At 41.3% G+C, this 22,430-nt stretch overlaps 1 protein-coding gene across 2 annotated transcripts in view; it reads left to right on the top strand.

Moving 5' to 3' along the window:
• CPNE8 (copine 8) overlaps nucleotides 1–22,430 on the top strand; it is a 62,140-nt gene that overhangs the window by 11,538 nt on the left and 28,172 nt on the right. For both annotated transcript variants that reach the window (XM_081957474.1, XM_081957476.1), the window contains exons 2-4: nucleotides 14,675–14,715; nucleotides 16,530–16,576; nucleotides 21,955–22,058. In XM_081957474.1, coding sequence (XP_081813600.1) covers nucleotides 14,675–14,715; nucleotides 16,530–16,576; nucleotides 21,955–22,058 — 192 coding nt within the window. The remainder of the gene's footprint in view (nucleotides 1–14,674; nucleotides 14,716–16,529; nucleotides 16,577–21,954; nucleotides 22,059–22,430) is intronic.

The following is a 22,430-nucleotide window of genomic DNA, read 5'->3' as shown; positions in this document are numbered from 1 at the left end:
TAGATCCTCTGAACTTTAATAATGAAGCAATAATGAAAAGAATCAGAAGTGATAATATCAAGGATCCATTTTACATTGTCATTCTATGTCAAGACTAAGCCTCACTATAGTTGCTCAGCTTGTCCTTTTGAAAATTACTCCAACACATTCAGTAATCTTGTGAATTCTATGTTTCTTAGACTATTTTAATTAACTCCTTACTCCAGCAACTTGGACAACTTGGCTGCTGGTTGAAGTGGTTTAGGGTGACAATGGATTAACAATAGCATCTTTCCCATCCCAACTCCCCTACATTTTTATTGTATTCGCTATCACTCTTCACATTGTGAAGTCAAATGTGAATAAATGTGACTCATGAATAACGTACTTAGTTGGCATACAAGCCATGAAGTCACAAACTGGCACTGAGAAATCCCTGGCATAGATTTTATCTTGTCTATTGTATCAAAAATGATCTTGTTTTTCTTTCTTGCCGTTTATATGCATTAGATTGAATATCTATTGCATATTTGTCAGTTTTCCTATTTCACCGAAATTGCAGTTTTACTCACCATAAATTTTGCAGTTCTCTCTTGAAGTGGAATAGCTGTTGAATATATAGTCAACACAATTTTTGGGTTATCTATGAAAAAGTGTTATTTAATGAAGCCAGGTCCCCATTTGTAGAATGTATTTGTTAGCTCTTTAATCTAAATCCTTCCTATCTCTTGCAAATTCTAATCTTGTAGTCATTTAGCCTTCCTAATGGCCATCATTTCTGTTCAGTATGTGAATTTTCTGTCCTTTGAATAATTTTTACCGTACTGATTTTCATTCCCAAGTAAACTCTAAAGCATTTGCATGATCTTGGGTTATTATTTTTATATTACAAAAAAAAAAAAAGATTTCCATATATATGGCAATATTTTATGGGATGTATTCATACAATATCCTCATGCAACATCCTTTTCCTGATGATATTCTTTGTTTCTTAAGCTGCTGTGTAGCAGCCTCAGGGAACTGAGAGAAAAAGCAAAAGCTTGATATGGAAATATGCAGATAGTAGAGAAAGGCTTCTCACAAATGTCATTCTTAGCCATGGAACATTTCTGAATAGAACTTGCATATTTAAGTGCAACTGGGTTTTTTTGTTCTGTCTATTCCACAGTTTTCTTAAGTAGGTAAGAAAATTATTTTCTTAAATAGTTCTTAACTATTTCTTGAATTGTTAGGCACATTATCTGTCTCTGTTCTTGGTAGAATATCCTGAGTAAATAGTAAAGGTGGTTAAAAATGAAAGCCTACATAATGGCACTTTTTTCTGAAGCTGCATGTTAATTTGCTATTAGTATCTGCAACACATAAGAAATTTTGTGAAACCTGGCCTATTGGCTAAGACACTAAAGACCTATCTGTTGCCATGAGCAGCGAGTGAATATAGTATGCTGGCTGGTGTCCTCAGTTACCAATCTGATATTTGCTTTTGATTAGTATTGTTTTTATAATTGATTTTAAATTTGTAATTTTTAAATTTACATATTTTTGAATTTGTGAGCTGCCTAGAGCAGTTTGCAAGTTGAATAGCTGTAGAGGCTGAATAAATAACCAAGCATCTTTATTGCTTAAAATGTTTGCACATGAGATAGTCCTGAGAGGATCGTACCAAAAAATTGCAATATAATTACTTAGAAGAAAATTATATTGTATTGTGTTCAAAGGCTTATGGTTCAAAATGTAAGTTGAAAAAAGCATTAGACAGGTTTACTCCCAGCGGTCTTAATACTTAATTTATTTACTTGCGCTAGGAGATAAATGACATTAAAACACCTAAAGCAATGCTAGTATAATTATAATATACAGTAATTATGGATAAGCATGGATATAAATCAGTACTTACTTTTATTTTTTTTAAAGGTTTAATTGGCTGACCAACTTATGAGTCACAGCCCTGGGCAGCTCACAAAAACAATAATAAAAAACAAAGAAAAGTAATAAAACCAATGTCCAAAGTAAAATAAATAAAATCCCAGCTTCTAAACAACATTCAGTACATCAACATTTACAATCACTCAGCTCCATCCTCACCCCATCCAATTCTTAGGGGAAGAACCAGATTTTTAACGCTTTTTGGAAACTAGAAAAGTTATGGCCTGCTGAAACTCAGGTTTGACTATATACTGACAGTAAGAGTGACAAGCATCCATATTTTTTATGTTCTTTTCATGACTGCAAAATACCATCCAGTAATATTGTTTAAAGAGAAATAACCCTATTAATGAATGGTGACAAAATGAATCATTGACTAGCAACTGTGACCTTTTTTACTAGATATTTTATAGAGGAAAATCATTCATCATTCTCCTAGGCGCTGCTTGGAGTGTCCAAGCACGGGTTAACATCAGCTTGCTGCCCAAGGACTGAGTTCGAATTCTTGTAGCTCAGCCTCTTGCTCCCCTCAGAGGCTCAGTTTTAAAAAACTCAGTCGCCCTACAGGACACAATTTGGGGAGATCCAGTCCTTGAGCAGCAGACTGGACCCTTTGGTTAGTGTAGTTAGCTCCTTTTGAGTAAAATAGTTAAGTTAGTTAGCTCCTAGATAGAAGTTTGTTATTTTTCTGTATTTTTCTTGGATTTTCTTGCATTTTCGGGTTTTTTGCTGTTTGAATTTGGGGCGCGAGCCAGGCTGCCTGGAGCGCGACTCGCTTCTCGCAGCGACGAGAGCAATCGCACCGGGGGGGTTCATTTGGCGGCTGCCAGCGAACAACGGGGGTGCAGGTAGGAAGCTAGGACTCCAAGAGACAGCATTAGGCTGTTGCCTTTTCCCCCGGTGCCGCTCCAGGCGCGAAAACGCGAACGGCGGCCATTTTTAGTTTAAAAATTTTGGCGCGCTTTTTCTGCCGGGGCTTTTAGCCTCATCGCGTTGCCTGCGCTCTCTGCAGATCGCCGCAGTAGGGGTTGAAGAGGACCATCGCAGGGTCTCCTGACTGGGTCTCTTCCCCTCCAGACCTACAAGCGGCCGCAGGGGTTCTTTTGGTCATCTAGACCATTCACCCTTGCCTTCTTCAGCGCGGATCTGCTGGCTTCCGACCTCATTTCAGCCGGAGCCATTTTCCAGCCACCACTTGCCTACAGCAGGAGGATCCCAGAGATGCAAGCCTCAGATTCTCCAGCACCTCAGCCATCGGGAAGGATTCCCAACGCTATGGAGAAGCAAGTGGATCAGCAGGCTGGCCCACCAGCAGCTAAACGCAGCAGGACCAACCCTGCTGCTAAAGGTGAAGGGGTGGGATGCCCAGCTAAGGGGAAGGCTCCTAAAGCCAAGCAGCCTTCTAAGGCTGAGGAGAGACTAGATGCTAGGAGGCAGAGGGCCCTAGAGAAACAGTTCCAGAAGGCCTTCTCTGCCCAGCAGGCCCTTCCTCCAGCCCCTACTCCTGGGGAGGAAGGGGTTCCTGTTCCATCTACCTCCAGACAGGGGATTCCTCCCTCCCTTCCAGGGGAAAGAGAGGAATTCGATTTTTCCCCTAATCTATCCAGGGCCTCTATGGGTTCCCCAGGCCATTCCCTGGCAGCAGATTACCTTGATGAGGCAGACTCCCTGGCAGAGGAGGGGTCCTTCATCTATTCAATAACTGGGCCAGATACCCCTCAGGCCCACGATCTCCCCCTGCCCAAAAGCATGCAGGAGGTGGTGGCAGAGGCCATTTCCAGGGGTATCACTGATGGGATGATGCAGCTGGCATCTAAGCTTCCCTTTGCATCTGTTAATCACAGTAAGGGGAAACCAGCTAGGGCACAAGGTCCCCCAGCTAGGGAGGCCTCACCTGATCCCTCGGGCATCAGCGAGGTTTCTGACTCAGAGGAGGTGGAGCGTGATGCTCCAGGCCTCTCTGAGGATGAAAATTCCACTCCAGAGCCTCCCCCCTCTCTGGGTCTCTTTAATTCTTCCATGTTTAGGGCTATTCTGACTAAGGCCCGGGCTGCAGGACCCCAGATGGGCCTTCCAGCCCCCAAGCCCAAACCTACCTCGGATCAGGCTTCCATGGAGACCATTGGTCCCCAGGACCCAGGGGCAGGGCTTTTCAACAAAGTTCCCCCCCCCTTAGACTTGGTTCCAGCCCCTCAGCTGTTCCTAGACATTATCCAACGCCAATGGACCCAGCCTGGTTCCTTGGCAAATCCCAGCGGGAACGACAAGAGGCTATTTACCATGGAAGAGCCTCTGGAGGAGCTTCTAAAGCTTCCCCAGGTCGATGACCCCATTATGTCCCTTACCTCCAATTCGGCTCTACCTGCTGAATTACTGGAGGGGCTCAAGGCAGAGGACAAAAGGGCTGAAGCGTCTTCTATCAAGACGCATATGGCCACTGCCTGGGCCATGAGAGCTTCTTCTGCCTCTTCCTACTTCGGGAGGGCAGCTCTCTTCTGGCTTCGCAAACTATTGGCCGGCCTACCGGCTGGGGACACCAAAATGAGGCAGAACGTAAATAAAATCATAGCAGCCATAGAATACTCTGCTGATGCTTCACTTAGCGCCACTAAGTTTTCCTCCAGGGCATTAGCCGCCAATGTGACCTCACGTCGCCTACTGTGGCTCCGCCACTGGCAGGCAGATGTCAAGGCGAAGTGGAAGCTGGCTTCCGCTCCCTTTAAGGGTGGGAAACTTTTTGGGGAGGCCTTGGATTCCTTTCTGATTGAATCCAAGGATAAACGCAAGGTACTCCCAGCCATGACCAAGAAACCTGAACGCAAGGGCCAGCCCTTTCGGAAGGGTTCCTTTCGGGGCTCCGAACCTTCCACCTCCTCAGGTGGTTCAGGCCGTCCCTTTCCACAGTCACAGGAACGTCCCCAGGACAGATCTTTCTACAGGGATAGAAATAGACAACAGGGCTACCGTAAACCTTCCCGAGGGGGGTTCTCCAACCGCCCCTTCAGGAAATCCAAGTGACAGTCACAGGGACCCTCCCGTAGGCGGCCGTCTCCAACTCTATGCCGCCCAGTGGGAGGAGACCACGACGGACGTGTGGATCCTCAACACGATCCGTCACGGCCTGACTCTGGACTTCCTTTCCCCCCCCCCCCAAGATCCCGGGTTCGCTGCCCCACTCCCAGGTCACCTCACAAGCTCCAACTAATGAGGGCAGAGATAGACCACCTTTTAGAGATAGCGGCCATAGAAAGGGTACCCGAGGGTCAGGAGGGCACAGGCTTCTATTCCATCCTGTTCCTAGTCCCCAAGCCATCGGGAGGGGTGCGGGCAATCTTGGACCTCAAGCGACTCAACAGGCACCTAGAATACAAGCGTTTCAAGATGCAGTCCCTGCAGACCATCCTGGGTTGCATCAGGCAGAGAGACCTATTGACTTCGATAGACCTGAAGGAGGCGTACCTGCACGTTCCAATTCACCCGGCGCATCGCAGGTTCCTGAGGTTCCAGTTTGCCAACCAGCATTTCCAGTACAGAGCCCTTCCCTTCGGACTCTCGTCAGCCCCACGCACCTTCACCAAGCTGCTGGCCGCCATCGCAGCTCACCTACGCTCAATTCCAGTGAGGCTGGAGTGCTACCTGGACGACATCTTGATCCACTCGTCATCAAGGGATCAGGCGCAACAAGACCTCAACACCACCATTCAGGTCTTGCAACAGCACGGCTTCTCGGTCAACCTGGCCAAGAGCCATCTCAACCCGACCCACAGGATCCAGCATCTCGGCACCATCATCGACTCGGAGTCCTGCAAGGTCTTCCTCACACAAGAGAGAGTGGACAGCATCAGGTCCCTCGTGCGGAGGATCCGGTCCACCAGGTCAGCAACGGTAGTTTCCCTCTCTCAACTGCTAGGGAAGCTGGTGTCCTGCATTTCGGTGGTCCCGTGGGCACGCCTCCACGCGAGGGATCTCCAGTGGTTCCTGCTGCCCCTCCAGAGATGCATGGCCAGCAACTCCAAGAGGGTGATACGTCTCCCTCCCAAGGTAATCCGTTCCCTCCGATGGTGGCAGTCGGACGCTCTCCTAAAGGGTTCCTACTTCAAGGAGCCGGAGCGCCTGGTCATCACGACAGATGCCAGCCTCTTCGGGTGGGGGGCGCACCTTCAGAACCAGGTGATCCAGGGCAGATGGTCTCCAGCGGAGCTCGCCCACAACATAAACTGGCTAGAGCTCCGGGCTGCCAGACTGGCCCTGAAGCATTTCCTCCAGCTGATCAGGGACAAGGATGTGCTGATCCTGACCGACAACATCGCCACGAAAGCGTACATCAATCATCAGGGCGGCACACGATCCCTTGCTCTGATGACGGAGGCGGAATCCCTGGGTCGGTGGGCGGAACGACACCTCAGGTCTCTGCGGGCAGACCACATATCGGGAGAGGACAACGCGACAGCAGACTGGCTCAGCAGATCCACCATCCAGAACGCGGAGTGGCGCCTTCACCCAGATCTGTTTCACCAGTTGTCTCTGCGATTCGACCTTCCAGTTGTCGACCTCTTCGCATCCCCGGCCAACGCCCAGCTACCCAGGTACTTCACGAGGTTCCAGTGCCCAGGAGCGGAAGGCACGGATGCTCTTCGTTCTCCCTGCTGTACGCCTTCCCACCCCTGCCGCTAATCCCACAGGTCATCGGGAAGATCCTGACAGAGGGAGCGGAGGTACTGTTGGTAGCTCCTCACTGGCCGAGGAGATCCTGGTTTGCCGACCTGGTCAGTCTCTCAGTGTCTCGTCCCTGGCGCATTCCTCAGGACCGCATCTCCCTCAGCCAAGGGGCCATCCATCACCCGGAACCCCAGTGGCTGAAACTTGCCGTGTGGCACTTGAAGGGGAGATCCTGAGGCTCAGCGCATACTCGGAGAAGGTGATCCGCACCATCCAGGCATCCAAACGTCCATCAACGATCAGAATCTATGAAGCCACCTGGTCGGCCTTCTCTCGCTGGTGCCTTCATCACCAGATCTCTGCCACTTCTGCCACCGTTCCCCAAGTGCTGGACTTTTTGCAGGACGGCCTTGACAGGGGTCTGGCACCAAACACTCTCAAACGCCAGACTGCCGCCTTGGCCTCCATCCTGTCTACTGAGTCGCACCTGTCCCTCAGCAAACACCCGCAGGTGCGCAATTTCCTCAAAGGAGCCACCAATCTGGCTCCTCCTACCATCCACAGGTATCCTACCTGGGACTTGTCCGTGGTGCTACGTTCTCTGTCCGGGCCACCATTTGAACCCCTTCGGACAGTTGGACTACGCCACCTGACCCTCAAGACGACGTTCCTCATTGCCATCACTTCGGCACGCCGGATCTCTGAACTGGCGGCCTTGTCAGTCAGAGAGGACCTTTGCGTCATCCACTCCGACAGAGTGATATTACGTCTGGACCCGGCATTCGTACCAAAGATCAACAGCGTTTTCCACCGCTCGCAGGAAGTGATCCTCCCGGACTTCTGTCCGCATCCCAGGCATTCCAAGGAACGTGAGTGGCATAAGCTGGACGTCCGCCGTGCTTTGCGGATCTACATGAAAAGAACAGCTCCTTTCCGCAAGTCGGAGGCCCTCTTTGTGTCATTTCAACCTGCCACCATGGGCAAGAAGGTCACCTCCGCTACAGTAGGGCGCTGGATAAGGGCGTGCATCCAGCTGGCCTACGAACATCAGGGCAGGCCGGCGCCTCCTCGTATCACTGCACACTCAACAAGAAGTGCTGCCACATCGGCCGCATGGGCCACCCAGGCATCCATCGAGGACATCTGCCGGGCTGCTACGTGGTCAGGCCCGTCACCGTTTGTCAAGCACTATAGACTGGACACTTTTGCCTCGGCTGAGGCAGCCTTTGGGAGAAGAATTCTGCAGAGGGTTGTGGCTAGCCCCGCGCCCGTGAACAGTTCTTCCCTCCCTGGGGGATCATAGCTTTGGCATGTCCCGTGCTTGGACACTCCAAGCAGCGCCTAGGAGAATGACCGTTGTCTTACCTGAATGGTCTTTCTCTAGGCGCTGCGGGAGTGTCCAACCCCACCCTATCAGGGGTCGCGGGGTAGTTTCTTCATTGGACTGGACTATTGCATTGACAGTTCCTTTGGACACTCCTTCGTTTTTTAAAACTGAGCCTCTGAGGGGAGCAAGAGGCGGAGCTACAAGAATTCGAACTCAGTCCTTGGGCAGCAAGCTGATGTTAACCCGTGCTTGGACACTCCCGCAGCGCCTAGAGAAAGACCATTCAGGTAAGACAACGGTCATTTTATCCGAGGTAGATGGTGGTTAGTCAAAGTTCAATTAAGGGACACATCTTCCAATGAAAGATTTATTTGAGGTGGTAGATTCTGATGAAGTGGGCAGTATTTTATACGAACTGGATTCTTGTCTCTTTTAACCTAATCAAATTGCCAAGAAGGGGATAGAGATTTGATTGGAGAAGTGGTGAATTCTTTGAGAAAGGGGAATCATCATCCTTGAAGGAAATGGTAGTATGCCCTGTCCACAAGAGGGAAATTTGAATCTTGAAGTGGCCAACGACGGACATTTTCTTCCCCATCAAGCAGCTATATCAACTGGGAGATAAACTCTGCACCAACTGGTAGATCAAACAAGATCCTGACATGTCTAGTTGACAATTTTGTCAACCAAAAGGTAGAGAAGGGAATAGAGGATGAGCTATCCTGGACTTCATACTTACTAATGGGGATGTAATGATTGAAAGGGTAGAAGAACTTTGGGAGAAGAGTCACTATGTCATATTAGAATTCAACATAATGTAGGCACAGGTAATTTAACAAAGTCAATCCATTGTTTTAGATGTCAAGAAAGCTGGCTTCAACAAACTAAGAGAGAGATTAGGATGGAAATCCTAAAGGGAAAAACAATTCAGGATGTTTGGGAAACACTGAAAAATGAGATTATAAAAAACCAAACACAATACCACAGAGGAAAAAAAGAGACACAAGATGAAACCAGCATGGTTGCACAAAGAACTATCTAAAAAACTGAGGGACAAAAAGAACAAGTATAAAAAATAAAATGAGGAGCACATAACTAAAACAGAATACCAACAAATAGCTCAAACCTACAGAAATAATGTCAGGAAAGCTAAGGCTCACCTAGACTTGCAACAAATGCCAAAAATAACAAAAAAAAAGTTTCTTTAAGTATGTAAAGAATAAGAAGAAACTCAAAGAAACGATCAATTCACTAATGTGAGAAAATCGTAAGATGGTAGCAGGCAGCAGGGAGAAAGTGGAACTACTTAATTTCTTCTTTGCATTTGTTACAAAAGGGGGGGAAAAGTCCAACCTATCAAAAGTAGCAAAGATAGAACAGGAAAGCAGTTCAAAAGAGGCAAAAAAAATTAGTAAGATAACATCTATCCACTCTAGACAAATTCAGATCTCCAGGACCAGATGGTTAACATCTCAGGGTTCTGAGGGAGATGGCAGATGTGATCTCTGAATCACTGAACAAAATCTTTCCACGCTCCTGGAGCATGGGGGAACTGACAGAGGACTGCAATTGAGTTGAGGTGGTTCTCCAATTTTAAAAAAGGAGAACATGTGGAACCAGAAAACCACAGATCAATCAGCTTGACATTAATACCCGGGAAAATCCAAGAAAAGATAATCAAGCATAGGATTTGAATAATTACTAGAAGTCAGCAATCGGTTTGTTAAAAACAGATCATGCTAAACAAATCTTATTACCTTCGATAAATGACTAAATTACTGAATCAAGGAAATGCTGTGAATATAGAATACATGGACTCTTCAGTAAGGTATTTGTCAAAGTAGATCACAGCGTATATCAGCACCACTATCAGATGAATTCACAATATGAATAGAACTACCATATTTTTCGGACTATAAGATGCACCGGTCTATAAGACGCACCAAGATTTCGAAGAGGTAAGTAAGAAAAAAAGGTTTTTGTCTTCCCCGGCCCCTAGGAGCACTCTACAGGTTTCAGCAGGGCTGGGGTAAGGCAAAAACGCCTCCGTTTTTCACCAAAACAGGGGCATTTTTCCTTTCCCCCAACCCTGCTGAAGCCTGCCATTTTGCTGACAAACGGCCCATTTTTTTACAAAAATGGGATGCGGGGGCGGTGCTTCGGGTGGCCAAAATGGCTGCATTTGGTGTATAAGATGCAACAACATTTCCACATTCTTTTAGAGGGAAAAAAGATGCATCTTATACTCCGAAAAATATGGTACATCTACAAGGAGGGACGCATGCAATGGATACCCCAAGGTTCTGTCTTGGCCCCCGTGCTGTTCAACTTCTTCATTAAAAATACAGATGAGGGAATAAACTTAAGGGGAATCGCTAAAGCTTTGAAAGATAGTCAAGATTCAGAAGGATTTTGACAGACTTGAGCATTGAACCTATCAAACAAGATGCAGTTGAGTTATGAGAAAAGTAAGGTACTACACTTCCCAGCTCACTATCAGGAAATTTCTGCTTAGTTCTAAGTTGGATCTCTCTTTTGATAAATTTTCATCTGATTGAAGAAAAAAAAGATGTTGAGATACTAGAAGGAGTGTGCTCTAACCCCAAGATGATAAAAGGTCTGGAGACTAAAGCATATGATGAACGGTTAAAAGAACTAGCTATGTTTAGCCCAAGGGTCGGCAACCTTAAATACTCAAAGAGCCACAAAGGTCCTAACTGGAAGCCCTCCATTGAATTCTGGAGCCGATTGGAAGTCCGGTTCCCCCACCATAGAGGCTCTTCCTAGCGCAGCATCCTTTTTCCTCTACCCATCCTAACTGAAAACCCTATCAATTGTGGAGCCGACCACGACAGGGAGCCGCAGCAGAGGGATGAAAGAGCCACATGCGGCCCCAGAGCCATGGGTTGCTGACCTAGCCTAAAGAAGAGAAGGGGTGACATGATATTAGAAGAGTACTGTCTTCCAGTACTTTAAGAGCAGTCCCAAAAAAGAGGGAACAACTTGTTTTTCAAAGCACCTGAGGGTAGGACAAAAAGTAATGGATGGAACTTGCTAAAGAGAGGTGCAACCTGGTAGTAAGGAAAAATTTCCTGACAGTAAGAACAACTGACTAATAGGACAGCTCATCTTCCAGAATTGTGGGTGCTCCGTTACTGGAGGTTTTCAAGAAAAGAATGAACATCTATTTGTTCAGGATGGTTTAAAGAAGGGGTGTCAAACTTGCGTCGTCACGGCAGTATCACATGATATATTGGGACTGTCCCCCTTTTCATGAAACTGGGCATGGGCGTGGCCAGTGAGTGACGCATCTGGCCTATGGGCTGCAAGTTAAATAACCATGATCTAAAGTCTCATCCCTTGAGTATGGGGCTGGATTAGAGGACTTCAAAGGTCTCTTCCAGCCTTATGATTCTGTGTTTCCATGTTTCTGTTAATTTAATATCAAATACTATAGTTTAATATTATAATATATCCTAGATGTTCACTTCCTTATAAAGGCAGTCCACGATGCATGACCACAATTGAGCCTAAAATCTCTGTTGCCAAGTGAAGAGTTGTTAAGTGAGTTTTCCCCCATTTTATGACCTTTCTTGCCACAGTTGTTAAGAGAATCATTGCAGTTGTTAAATTAGCAACATGACTGTTAAGTGAATCCGGCTTTCCCATCGACTTGTCAGATGACATGACTCTGAGACACTCAACCATCTTAAATATCAATCAGTTGCCAAGCATCTGAATTTTGACCATGTGACCATGGGGATGCTGCAACAATTGTAAGAGTGAAAAACAATCATAAGTCATTTTTTTCAGTGTCTCTGTAACTTCAATCAGTCACTAAACAAACTTCTGTAAGTCGAGGACTACCTGTACTTTTTATTGCATCTTTAGGGTTTTAAGATTATAAAGAACAGTAACACAACAGTAACACTGTTCCCCCCACCAAAAATAGTTTTACTGTACAAAATTAAATGTCTATCTTATTTTACTGTCTTTCTATTACTATTTACAACTATTTCTATTTTTATTCAATCTAGAGATAGAAATGTATAGATTGAATAAAAATAGAAATAGTTGTAAATTTCTGTCTCTATGTTCTATTTCCCTATTCCTATTTCTATGTTTGTAGCACTATGTTTTTTATAACTATTTCTTGGCTTTTTAAGTCTTCCCTTTTCCTCCAGATCTTCTTTTCCAGTTGCCAATCTCAGTGCATTTGCATGCAAAAATCATTTTCAGTATAGACTTGCGAATGGGGTTTTTCTTCCCTCCCCAGTCGGAAGAAATTATAGCCTGGAGCAGGTTCTTGCAGCTACTGCACGTGGTGGAATTTAGCTATAGACTGTAAAGGGGCTCTTTTCCTCCCTTGTGTCTCATCTCTGCCTCTCAACAGTTTTGCAATTCTCTTCCTACCTGAAAACTACTCTGAGTTGCTTGTCTTTGGGTTGGAGGTTTCTCATTCCCAAGTCTCTGCTCTCTTTGTGGCTTGACTCCTTTCTTGATATACTCAGCCACATGCTTTATTTCAGTTACCTTTTTATAAAACAAACTCACCAGTTAAGGAGAGGTTGGGGCTGTTTCAACCCTCCTATTTCCAGCTAATACCAAAACTCTGGATCCCAGAAATGGAAAAAAATGCCTTCTGACTCCAATTGGCAAGTTCATTCTTCTACAGTCACAACCATCTAAAGTCTAGGTTTGAGATTGCTGTAAGAAAAATTAGAATGGTAATATCCACAAAACTGAACATAAATTTATTAGAAAAATTATCAGATAAAAATGGAAAAATTCAGACTCCTCAAGCCTGAAAAGATAATCTGAAAATTTGAAAAGATGGGAGATTAAAAATAATTTTACAGAATCACGGAAAATATGGTGCAAATGCTCATATGGACACTATATAAACATATGCTGAGCCCCAGTCCTTTAAATTTAAACACAAAAGTACTAATTTGTGATACTTGCCATAATACATTTAAGAGTTTTAAGACTCATTGCATTGCTGACTAGACAGTCAAGGTTATGTTTTCTTCCACTGCCCGGAGCCATTATGCCTTGCTTCACTACACTGAATTTAACTGGAGGCTATGGCCAGAATTGAAGACCTTCTCTTCAGAAAGGACAGATTAATAAGACTGGTAACACCTAGTATGGGTTCTGAACTTCCTGATAGCTATTTCATTTCACAACTTCATTTCCTTTAACTACAATCTGTACTCCCGCTAATCTTGATAAAAGTCCACCAACCTTAAAGACTACACTGTTCTATAGCTGTGAGGGTTGCCAGACATCAAGTTCATCTACATGGCTAGCACAATACAATACTGAAATATAATGTGTGTGTGTGTGTGTGTGTGTGTGTGTGTGTGTGTACTTTCACAGGAACTATTGCCACTTTTCAGTAGATGGATGCTGTACTCTTCAGCAGCTAGCCCTTTAAATCAAATTTAATGTGCCCAGAGGGATATGCCCAGACCTCACCTTTTAGGGCCAATAAAAGAAATAAAAGGGGAAGGTTTTCTGTCAGATTTTGACGGGAAGAATTTTAGCTGTCTTTTGTGAGAGTTGATTAGAGTCTTGGATGATGGGATTAGGTAAAATCGAAAGGCATTTAAGTACACTTAGAATTGCATTAGAGGTTTTTTTGTATTTAAATAGTGTGTAAACTTATTCTTTTTCCTTATCTTTAATACTGTTGATTTTTGTCTCAATCCTGGGATTGATCTGTTGCCTTTTATCACCCGCTTCAGCTTACAGACTCCCAAAATTTTTGCTTTGGTTTCTTTTTTTGGATTGAGACAGACCCACATTGGAAGAGGTTTTCCCCTCTGTTCTCTCCTGCTTCCCCAGGTGGCTGGTGTGGAAAGAAGAAAGGTGTATTACAAAAGAGAAAGGGAAGGGCAGCAAGGAGATTTAACTTGCCAGTCGCTGTTCATCCATAGCTTCAAGTTACCACAGAACAGAAGGACTTCACTGGAGGGGCTGGTTCGATCCCAAAGACACTTCTTCCCTCATTTCAGATACATTTAGTGCCTAACTGTGTGTTTTTGGAGTTGTTTAAAGTAAATTTATAGCATCTACTGTTCCGTTTTTCTCCAGCTACTTATTTGGCATCTTTTATAAGTTATTTGTTCATAGCCATGCGCTGAGTGATCTCACTACATTTCAAGTATTTCAATTCCTACAATGCATCATTCCATGATTCCGTTGTGCATTATCCAATTCGTAGAAGCAACAATAGAAAGAGTACCCACTTTCTTATCATTGCTATATGCTTCAAGCATATACGTTCTCCTCAACAAGAGCCCATATCATTATCCAACTGCATGTATTTTGCCTTTAACCCTGACAGGCATGGTACATCCACTCTGTTTTTCTGGGTATGGATGTAAAATAGCTCTTTTTCTTTGTAACAGTAACAGAGTTGGAAGGTATCTTGGAGGTCATCTAGCCCAAACATTTCCAACCCCTGGGCTGTTGTCAGTTCAGAACCAGGCCATGCAAGTGGTGGGTGAGCACACTTGCGCAAGTGGTGCACACACACCTATCACTCACATGGAACTGTCCCTTCTTCCTCCCTGCCAGTCCACCAAACCAGAAAGGTTGGGGACCGCTGATCTAGTCCAATCCAATCCCACCCCCACCCCCAGCCACCCTGCTCTCTCAGGAGACCTATACTGTTTCTGATAAAGTGTTATCTAATCTCTTCTTAAAAGCCTCCAGTCTTAAGCAATTTGAATAAAATGTTTTTTTTAATAACATTTTTTTGTGTTTTATTAATAGGAACCTTTTGGATAGAGATACATTTTCAAAATCTGATCCAAGTAAGTATTATCTTGGTATTTCACTTTTGGAATAAAGCAATAAAGATATGAAATTGTAAATTTACTGTTGTTTCCTTATCACGTCTGGCTATATTGCTAAGATTATTTTAACTACTAGTTTAGCTATTCTTTGTTTAGTTTGAGTTATTTCAGGAACTGGCTGAAAAGCTGAAAATCCTTTGTTATGTATACTGTAGTACTCCGGAATAGTGAAAATGAGATACACTCCTTCTTTTGCAAGTTTCTCCTTACCCTAATATTATATATTTTTAAAAATCTACAGAACTTGATTCTATACCACAAATATTATTGTCCTTATTTTTAAATTTACAAGAAGAATTGACAGAGAACAAAGTAATGAAACTCCAATTCAAATTTTGTTTTGTATTTCATGACACAAGTAAAATATCAAGCTTTAAAAAAATTAAATTGTTTGTATAAAATAAGAGTTTCCTCAGCAGCTAATTCAAATTGTACTTCCAAATAAGAAGCTAAAGGCTCTTTGTTGTATAATAATAATAATAATGCTTTAGAAACAGGATATAAAAATCTTTATCTAATGCCTTCATAAAGCAGATAAAATTTTGGGGAACTCTGTTTAGGAGACATCAGATGTAATAGGCAGAATTGTATCTCAGGCTTTACTCCAAATAGTGAGCAAAGCCTGTTATTTCCAAAGCAGTTCAGACAATTGATATAATTTATGTGATTTGTTTCAATGTATGAAACAATAATACCCCATAATGATGCAGTTGTGCAAATAACACATTTATAAAAAATACATTAAAATTAATTGCATCATTATGCAAATACTGTACATAAATATTTGCATAAATAATGTAAATTAATTGCATAAATAATCTACATTGCAATGATATAATTTCAGATACTCCTTCCCCCAAATGTTCTGTTGAATTGAGATTTTACTGTAGGAATTTAAAATTGAACGCCTATTTGAATATAATTTTGAGGTAGGCTGTGTTTGGAGATATGAAAGCTTGGGGGAAAATGTAGATATTTTGTGCCTGTTTTTCCAAGGCCTATTTTGACTTTTGTTTCCAAAAATTGATAAAGTGGGCTATAAAACATTTTTTTATTTTTAATATATGACATTCAAAATGTTAAAAATAGAAAAGCTTGCCAAGAGACAAATCTCAGTAGAAGCATGAATTCTATTACACTCAGCCTTAAAATTAATATGCCCACTGTTTTCCTCTTTTTTTCTGTTGTACAATAAAATATATATATTACATTTGTATAATTGGCAATAGTTTTTATGGGTGATTGTAGTTGGCCATATGTGGTGGGGAAGGGATAAAATAAAAAAAGTGGATTAAGCCAAGATTATGTCTCCCTCCTTTATCTCCCAGTGCAATGCACAAATGTTGAACTTTGAATTTTTCTATAATAAAACTATTTTCCGTAAAACCTGGGGAGGGGAGGGGTCCTTGTTCTCTCTGTTTGCTCTTCCTTGGGGGAGGCATACAGCCTGTGTGTTGTATACTCAGGTGTAAGTTAATAGGAATGGATTTCTGGTAAATTTGAGTCTTTTTAGCATACATTAAACTCTGACTCAGATGCCTGTTTTTTAAAAAAATACAATTATCTGTTACATTTAAAAAAAATAAAAAACAAAACACCACATGCAAATATTCAAATTCCAGATATTAATTCTAATTCATTAGCTCTTAAATATAATTTGTGTTATATCGCTTTAAAATCTGCCTAATATTATAGCTTAAATATTAGTCTATACTGGAATGTTAATTTACATACATTTGTGATATTGATTGCCTTTTTTTCCTCTTCTGCAGTTTGTGTTTTGTATACCCAAGGGATGGGAAATAAAGAATGGAGAGAGGTAATGTTATATATATAGCAGTTGAGTACTGTCGTATAAAAGTAATATATACTGGTATGAGAATTTTTTGCTTTCCAAGAACTGGCAAGGACCAGCATAGCAAATGCTTTCCAAGAACTGGCAAGGACCAGCATAGCAAATGCTTTATTACAACTTCCCCAATAACAGGTTATTGCTTTGGGTTAAGTCTACTCTTCTAAGTTCTGCAAGTTTTTGTTGCCATGTAAATGTCTTGAATCCTTTATATTCAGTCTCTAACACTCAATTCAAATAAAAAACTCAAAATCTATGAAGTAGCATACCACCTTTGCCTTTTTTCCAAATGCTCTTCAACTAGTTGCAATGAGGTGTGGCCCTTTTCTTGTTGTACCAAGTCCAGGCAAAACTCCAAGCAGGACTCCCACCAGGATATGATGCTCACTGCAGTTTGTGGTCCTGGCAATTGGCTTGCTATTTGAAATAGCTGCCAATAGAACATAGAATCATGGGGCTGGAAGGGACCTTGGAGGTCTTCTAGTCGAACTTGAGCAGGAAACCAGGAGATTAGCCATGCCAGTCAAATGGTTGTCCAATCTATTAGTGAAAACCTGCACAATTCTGGGTGGCAAGTTGTTTAATTGCTTAATTGCTCTCACTGGCAGGAAATTTCTCCCTAGCTCTTAGCTGTATCTCTCTTTAAGCTTCCACCAATTACTTCTTGTCCTGCACTCTGGTGCTTTGGAGAATAAATTAATTTCTTCTTTGGGACAAACCTGACGTACTGGAAAACTATCATGTCACACCTACTATATCTTTGCTAAGTTAGACATACTTAGTTTCTTTAATTGTTCCTCATGGTTTAGCCCACAGACCTCTTAGCATCTATGTTGCTCTTCTCTGTGCACTTTTTAGGGTCTCGGCATCCCTTTTGTATCATGGTGAACAGAACTGGATACAGTATTCAAAGTGTGATGTCATTAGTGCAACAAAAAGTGATATTATCACTTCATTTGAAATTGATACTATTTCTCTGTTGATGCAGCTCAGTACTGCAGCAGCATTTTTAGCAGGTGCAGCACACTGCTGGCTCACATTTAAGGGGTAGTCCACTAGGACACCTAAATCTCTTCCACAGTTACTACTTCTGAACCAGGTATCGCCTATTCTGTACCTGTGCATCTGGTTTTTCCTGCCTAAGTGCAGGACCATACATTTCTCACCATGAACTGTATCTTATTGGAAACAATCCAATGCTCAAGTCTGTCAAGATCCTTCTGAATCTTGAATCTTTTTTAAAAAACAAAGTTTTATTGTTTTTTTAAAAAAATAATAAGGAAAAGGGTATTGGAGTAGGTTACAAATTTTGACAGTTACAATGTGTGAAGGGTATCCCCACCCCCCCGTACTCATAGTGTTCTTTTAAACAAATAATTCAATATTACATAGTGGTAGTTTGTCAGCATATAAATTCATATAAAAGTTTCAATCAATTTGTATAAAGCCGATTTCCTTATTCATTTTTGTGATCTGAGTTTTCTTGGTATTGCCCCTTCTCCCCCCAGCAGCAGAGCTCCGGCCCCTCCCATGTCTTGTATGTCGGGTGTAAGATCATCAGGTATATCTAGGAGTGCTTTATTTTTTTCCATAAAGGCCTGTGCCTCTATGGTTGTGTTGATTCTAACTCTAGTATCCTCCCAGAAATGAATCTTGAATCTTATCTTCCAAAGTATTAGCTGTGTCCCCCGTCCCCCCCAGGTAGGTGTTCTTTGCAAATTTGGTGCGTTTCCCTTCTATCCCCTCATCTAAATCATTCATGAAGATGTTGAAAAGTACTGGGCCTTTCTTGCAATTCCTTTCCTCCTACATCGCTTTTTTCCTATTCTGCCTTAGCAGTTCCATTTATAAGCTAAGAGTGTGGGGGGAAGGGGTCAATCTGCCTCTGGATGTTGGAAAGTCCTTGAAAATGCAGGGTGTGGCTCAGTTATCATAGGCAGCTGGAGCACTAGCTTGCAGGCTTATGAGTAAAATTGTCAGGGTATGACTGCATGAGGCAAGTAGAGGTGGGAAACATTTCTGCCTGGCAGCAAAGCACAGATCCCAGCCATTCCTCATCACTGGCTCTATTTATATATCCTGTAGAACAGGGGTGTCCAAACTTGGGAACTTTAAGACTTGTGGACTTCAACTCCCAGAATTCCCCAGCCGGCTGGGGAATTCTGGGAGTTGAAGTCCACAAGTCTTAAAGTTCCCAAGTTGGACACCCCTGCTGTAGAACAAGATTTGAGCATGAGGTTGAAAGCTAGAAAAAGTTAAGTATTGTACATGTTACCCTACCTTCAGATGCACTTGCCCAGGGGATGCAAAAGGTGTTCTTCTGGCACACCATGCCCAGAAATGTCTTTGGACAATTTTGGCAGGCTCACCAATTGTGCCTAGAAGCTTCAGAATGCAACTGCTTGCTGACACGAAATATCTTGTTCAGCTGAATAACTTACGGACTTATAGAATAAGTTCAACTTATTCTATTAAGTGCTGAACTGATTACTGATAGATTTATGGGACTAATTCAAGGTATTAGATATTTGCTGTAAATGATTTGGGTCCGGGCTCTCCAGAAGGTAGAAATTACCCATGGTGCCTGGGAGGCAATGCTATAGATCTGAACCCCTAGAGAGATCAGAGAGTAGGAACCTAGACAATAACATTTCTCAAGCAGGAGACCCTATATTATTCTGGAAAAATGGTTGTCCAATCTCTTCTTGAAAACCTCAAGCGATGAGCCACCAGAAGCTGTAGAAGCAAGCCGTTCCAATGATTAATTGTCCTCAATGATAGGAAATTTCTCTTTAATTCTAGGTATAATAATTTTCTTTTGGATAAGCTTCCATCCATTACTTCTTTTCCCTCCCTCAGTTTCTTTGGAGAATAACTTGACCTCCTGTTCTCTGTGACAACCCTACAAATATTGAAAGACTGTTATCATATCGCGTCTAGTCCTTCTCTTTGTTAGATTAGGACTATCCTAGAAAGCAAAAAGGGAAGCTTTTTGCTTTCCTGTTTCATTCTGGATATGGGCCGAAAATCCTTCCAATTTTGCTGACAAAAAAGGACTTTTTCCTCTCCCAGAAGAAGAGTAGGATATTTATGGAAATGGTGCTATGCATATGAGTGTAGGAAGTGATTTTGTTTGTGTACATGCTCTATATCCAAACATCTGTAGTGACTGCAGAGCCAAAAATCTTTTTTTAAAGTTTTTTTTATTTTTTATTTTCAAAACAAAAACAACACATCCTTCTTTACATACTGTAGAAAGTGTATCAGTTGGTTACAAAAAGGCTTACATGTATCTCTTCCACAGTCAACAAACATAATTCATATTAATTCAAGTATTTTAACTCAGATATTTATACATGTTACCATTGTCATACCTCCATTTTCATTTGACTATAATTGTTTAAACATCCTTCATCATAAAATATCTTCACGGATGGAATTTATGCAAGCCTTTTAAAATGAATGGATTAAGTTTCCTTCTATTTTTTTTCTTTTACTATTCTTTGTAATCTATGGACAAAAATTCTCCTCTTTCATTACTGTGGGTGTTTTTCTAACTCATTTAAGAATTGTACTTTTTTAAAATTTGAAATACAAAAAAGAAACAAAGAAAATTGCAACATTGCAACAACAACACTGCTACTCGGAGGCTGGAGGTTTGTGTATTGGAAACACTTATTTTTTTTCACTGATTATCCTGGCTTGGCACTTCAAGGTCTCATAGAGAGTGATAAGAAGAAAAGCACACAGATGTTCTTTTGAAGTATATTTTTAACCAGAGAAAGGTGAAATGTTATTGTGAATCTATGCTTAACCTTGTTAAAACCTTCTAAGTTAGAGCAGCATTGTTTGTTAGCTGGAGATAATGGCACAATTTCAACAGCAGAAAGAAGTTTTAAGTCTGCAAAAGATATTCTCAGAAATACAGAAATTATCAGATACACGTGAGAGGATAGAGAAGAAGTTGGAAGACTTAGTGTACCTAACAGCAAAATATGATGAAGAAGTTGAAGATGTTAATCAAATGGAAAAAGTGGCAGTTAAAATCCTAAAAATCGAAGAGGAAAATGAATATAAAGAAATTAAAATTGCTGATATTTATGGTGATTGGTTTATCTCTGAAAAGGGAAAGAGTGGAATACTGAAAGAGGAATTAAATGGAGGAGAAATCTACCCCAGATGGCAAGATACAGAAGAAGAGAAAATAAAAGAATTTATGGATTTAAAGAGAGAAATTTTATTAGCAATATCATTGATAACACTACCGACAATCAAAGATAAGATTAAGGAAACAGAAGAAGGGCATCAAAATTATATGAGAGATTTTATAAGCAAAGAGTTGCTAAGAAGATTCCATACAAAGTTGATTAAGGAGATGATTAGAGGACTGACACCACAAATGGCAGAAGATATGAGACTGTTTTGCTACTGGAAAGATAGGTTGATAGATGGAAGAGTATAATTTAAAACTAGTTAAACTTAGTGAAATTTAGTGACCATAGATATAGTTAAATAAATAATTGATAATGATAATAATGTATACAGTGTGTAGTGTTATGATAAGTAATAACTGGATATGAATATTGAATGGTACCCATGAAAGGAAGATTAGAAACCCTTTTGGATTATATATAAAGGTTAATTAAAAGAAGAATTAAGTTAGATTCAGTTAAGTCTTGATAATTAAGGGGGGAAATGATATGATACAGGATATAGTCAAATAAAGGAGGGATAATGATAACAACTTATATATGTATGGGTACAACATAAGGAAATGGGATGTAAATTGTAAACAGTGATTTGGAGAGAAGGATTAGAAAACTTTGTTATTAAATATTATGGATGTTTAGCTAGAATAGGACATAAGGATTTAGTGTTATTGGAGGATTTTAGAAATATAAATGAAATGCCAGTATGTGCAGAGCCAAAAATCTTACCTACTCATGGCTTATATAATTAAGTAGTGACAGACTGGGAAAATGGCTTCTTAATGAAATCTGAGTATATAACAAAAGCATAATTTGAAACAAATTGGACTACGACTTTTTTTATTATACCCCTTTGTGGTCAATTTTGGATTTATTAAGTAGGAGAATAATATTAACATATTACATAGATCAGATAAATATTTGGGAATTGGTTCTGAGAATACATGTCTGTAAGGACTGAAAGTTTCTGTACCAGTATTTCATTTTAATTAAAGTGTCTCATTTCCTCCTTTATCTCCTTTAAACTGGTCCACGATTTGTTCACATGTGTTCATATTTTTTAATTTGATATTTTTATTTGATGTGTGTACAGATATTTATATACTGATGCATTTTCTTTAAAATATTCTTTTATAGTTTGGAAGAACAGAAGTAATTGACAATACTTTGAACCCAGATTTTGTAAGAAAATTTATAATGGATTACTTTTTTGAGGAGAGACAAAACCTGCGATTTGATTTGTAAGTTTACTAATACATTTGGATTTTGATAATATAAGTGAATTGATCTATCATAATAGTACACATAGATATTTTATCAGTTAACTACTTGCATTAGATCACATATTTTATTATAGCAGTTTAAATTGTAATGAAGTGCTGAATTGGTTTTGAAAAACACTGCAATAAAAATCATAATATGAAAAATTATTTTCTAAAATCCTATAGTCTATAGACTATATTTTATAGTCTATTTCCAGGTTAAGACAGTGTAAAAACTGTCCTATGCTACAGGCAGGTCAGGATGTATCAAATTATCAGGAAATTAATTTAAATAACAGCAGAAATTATTTCTTATATCTCTCAAAAATGTAGCAGATACATACATGAAAT

Source organism: Natrix helvetica (assembly GCF_964273705.1).
Source record: "Natrix helvetica genome assembly, chromosome: 6".
Classification (NCBI taxonomy): Eukaryota; Metazoa; Chordata; class Lepidosauria; order Squamata; family Natricidae; genus Natrix; species Natrix helvetica.
Note: the sequence above shows the minus strand (reverse complement) of the source record. Positions and strands in the feature narration are given on the sequence as shown.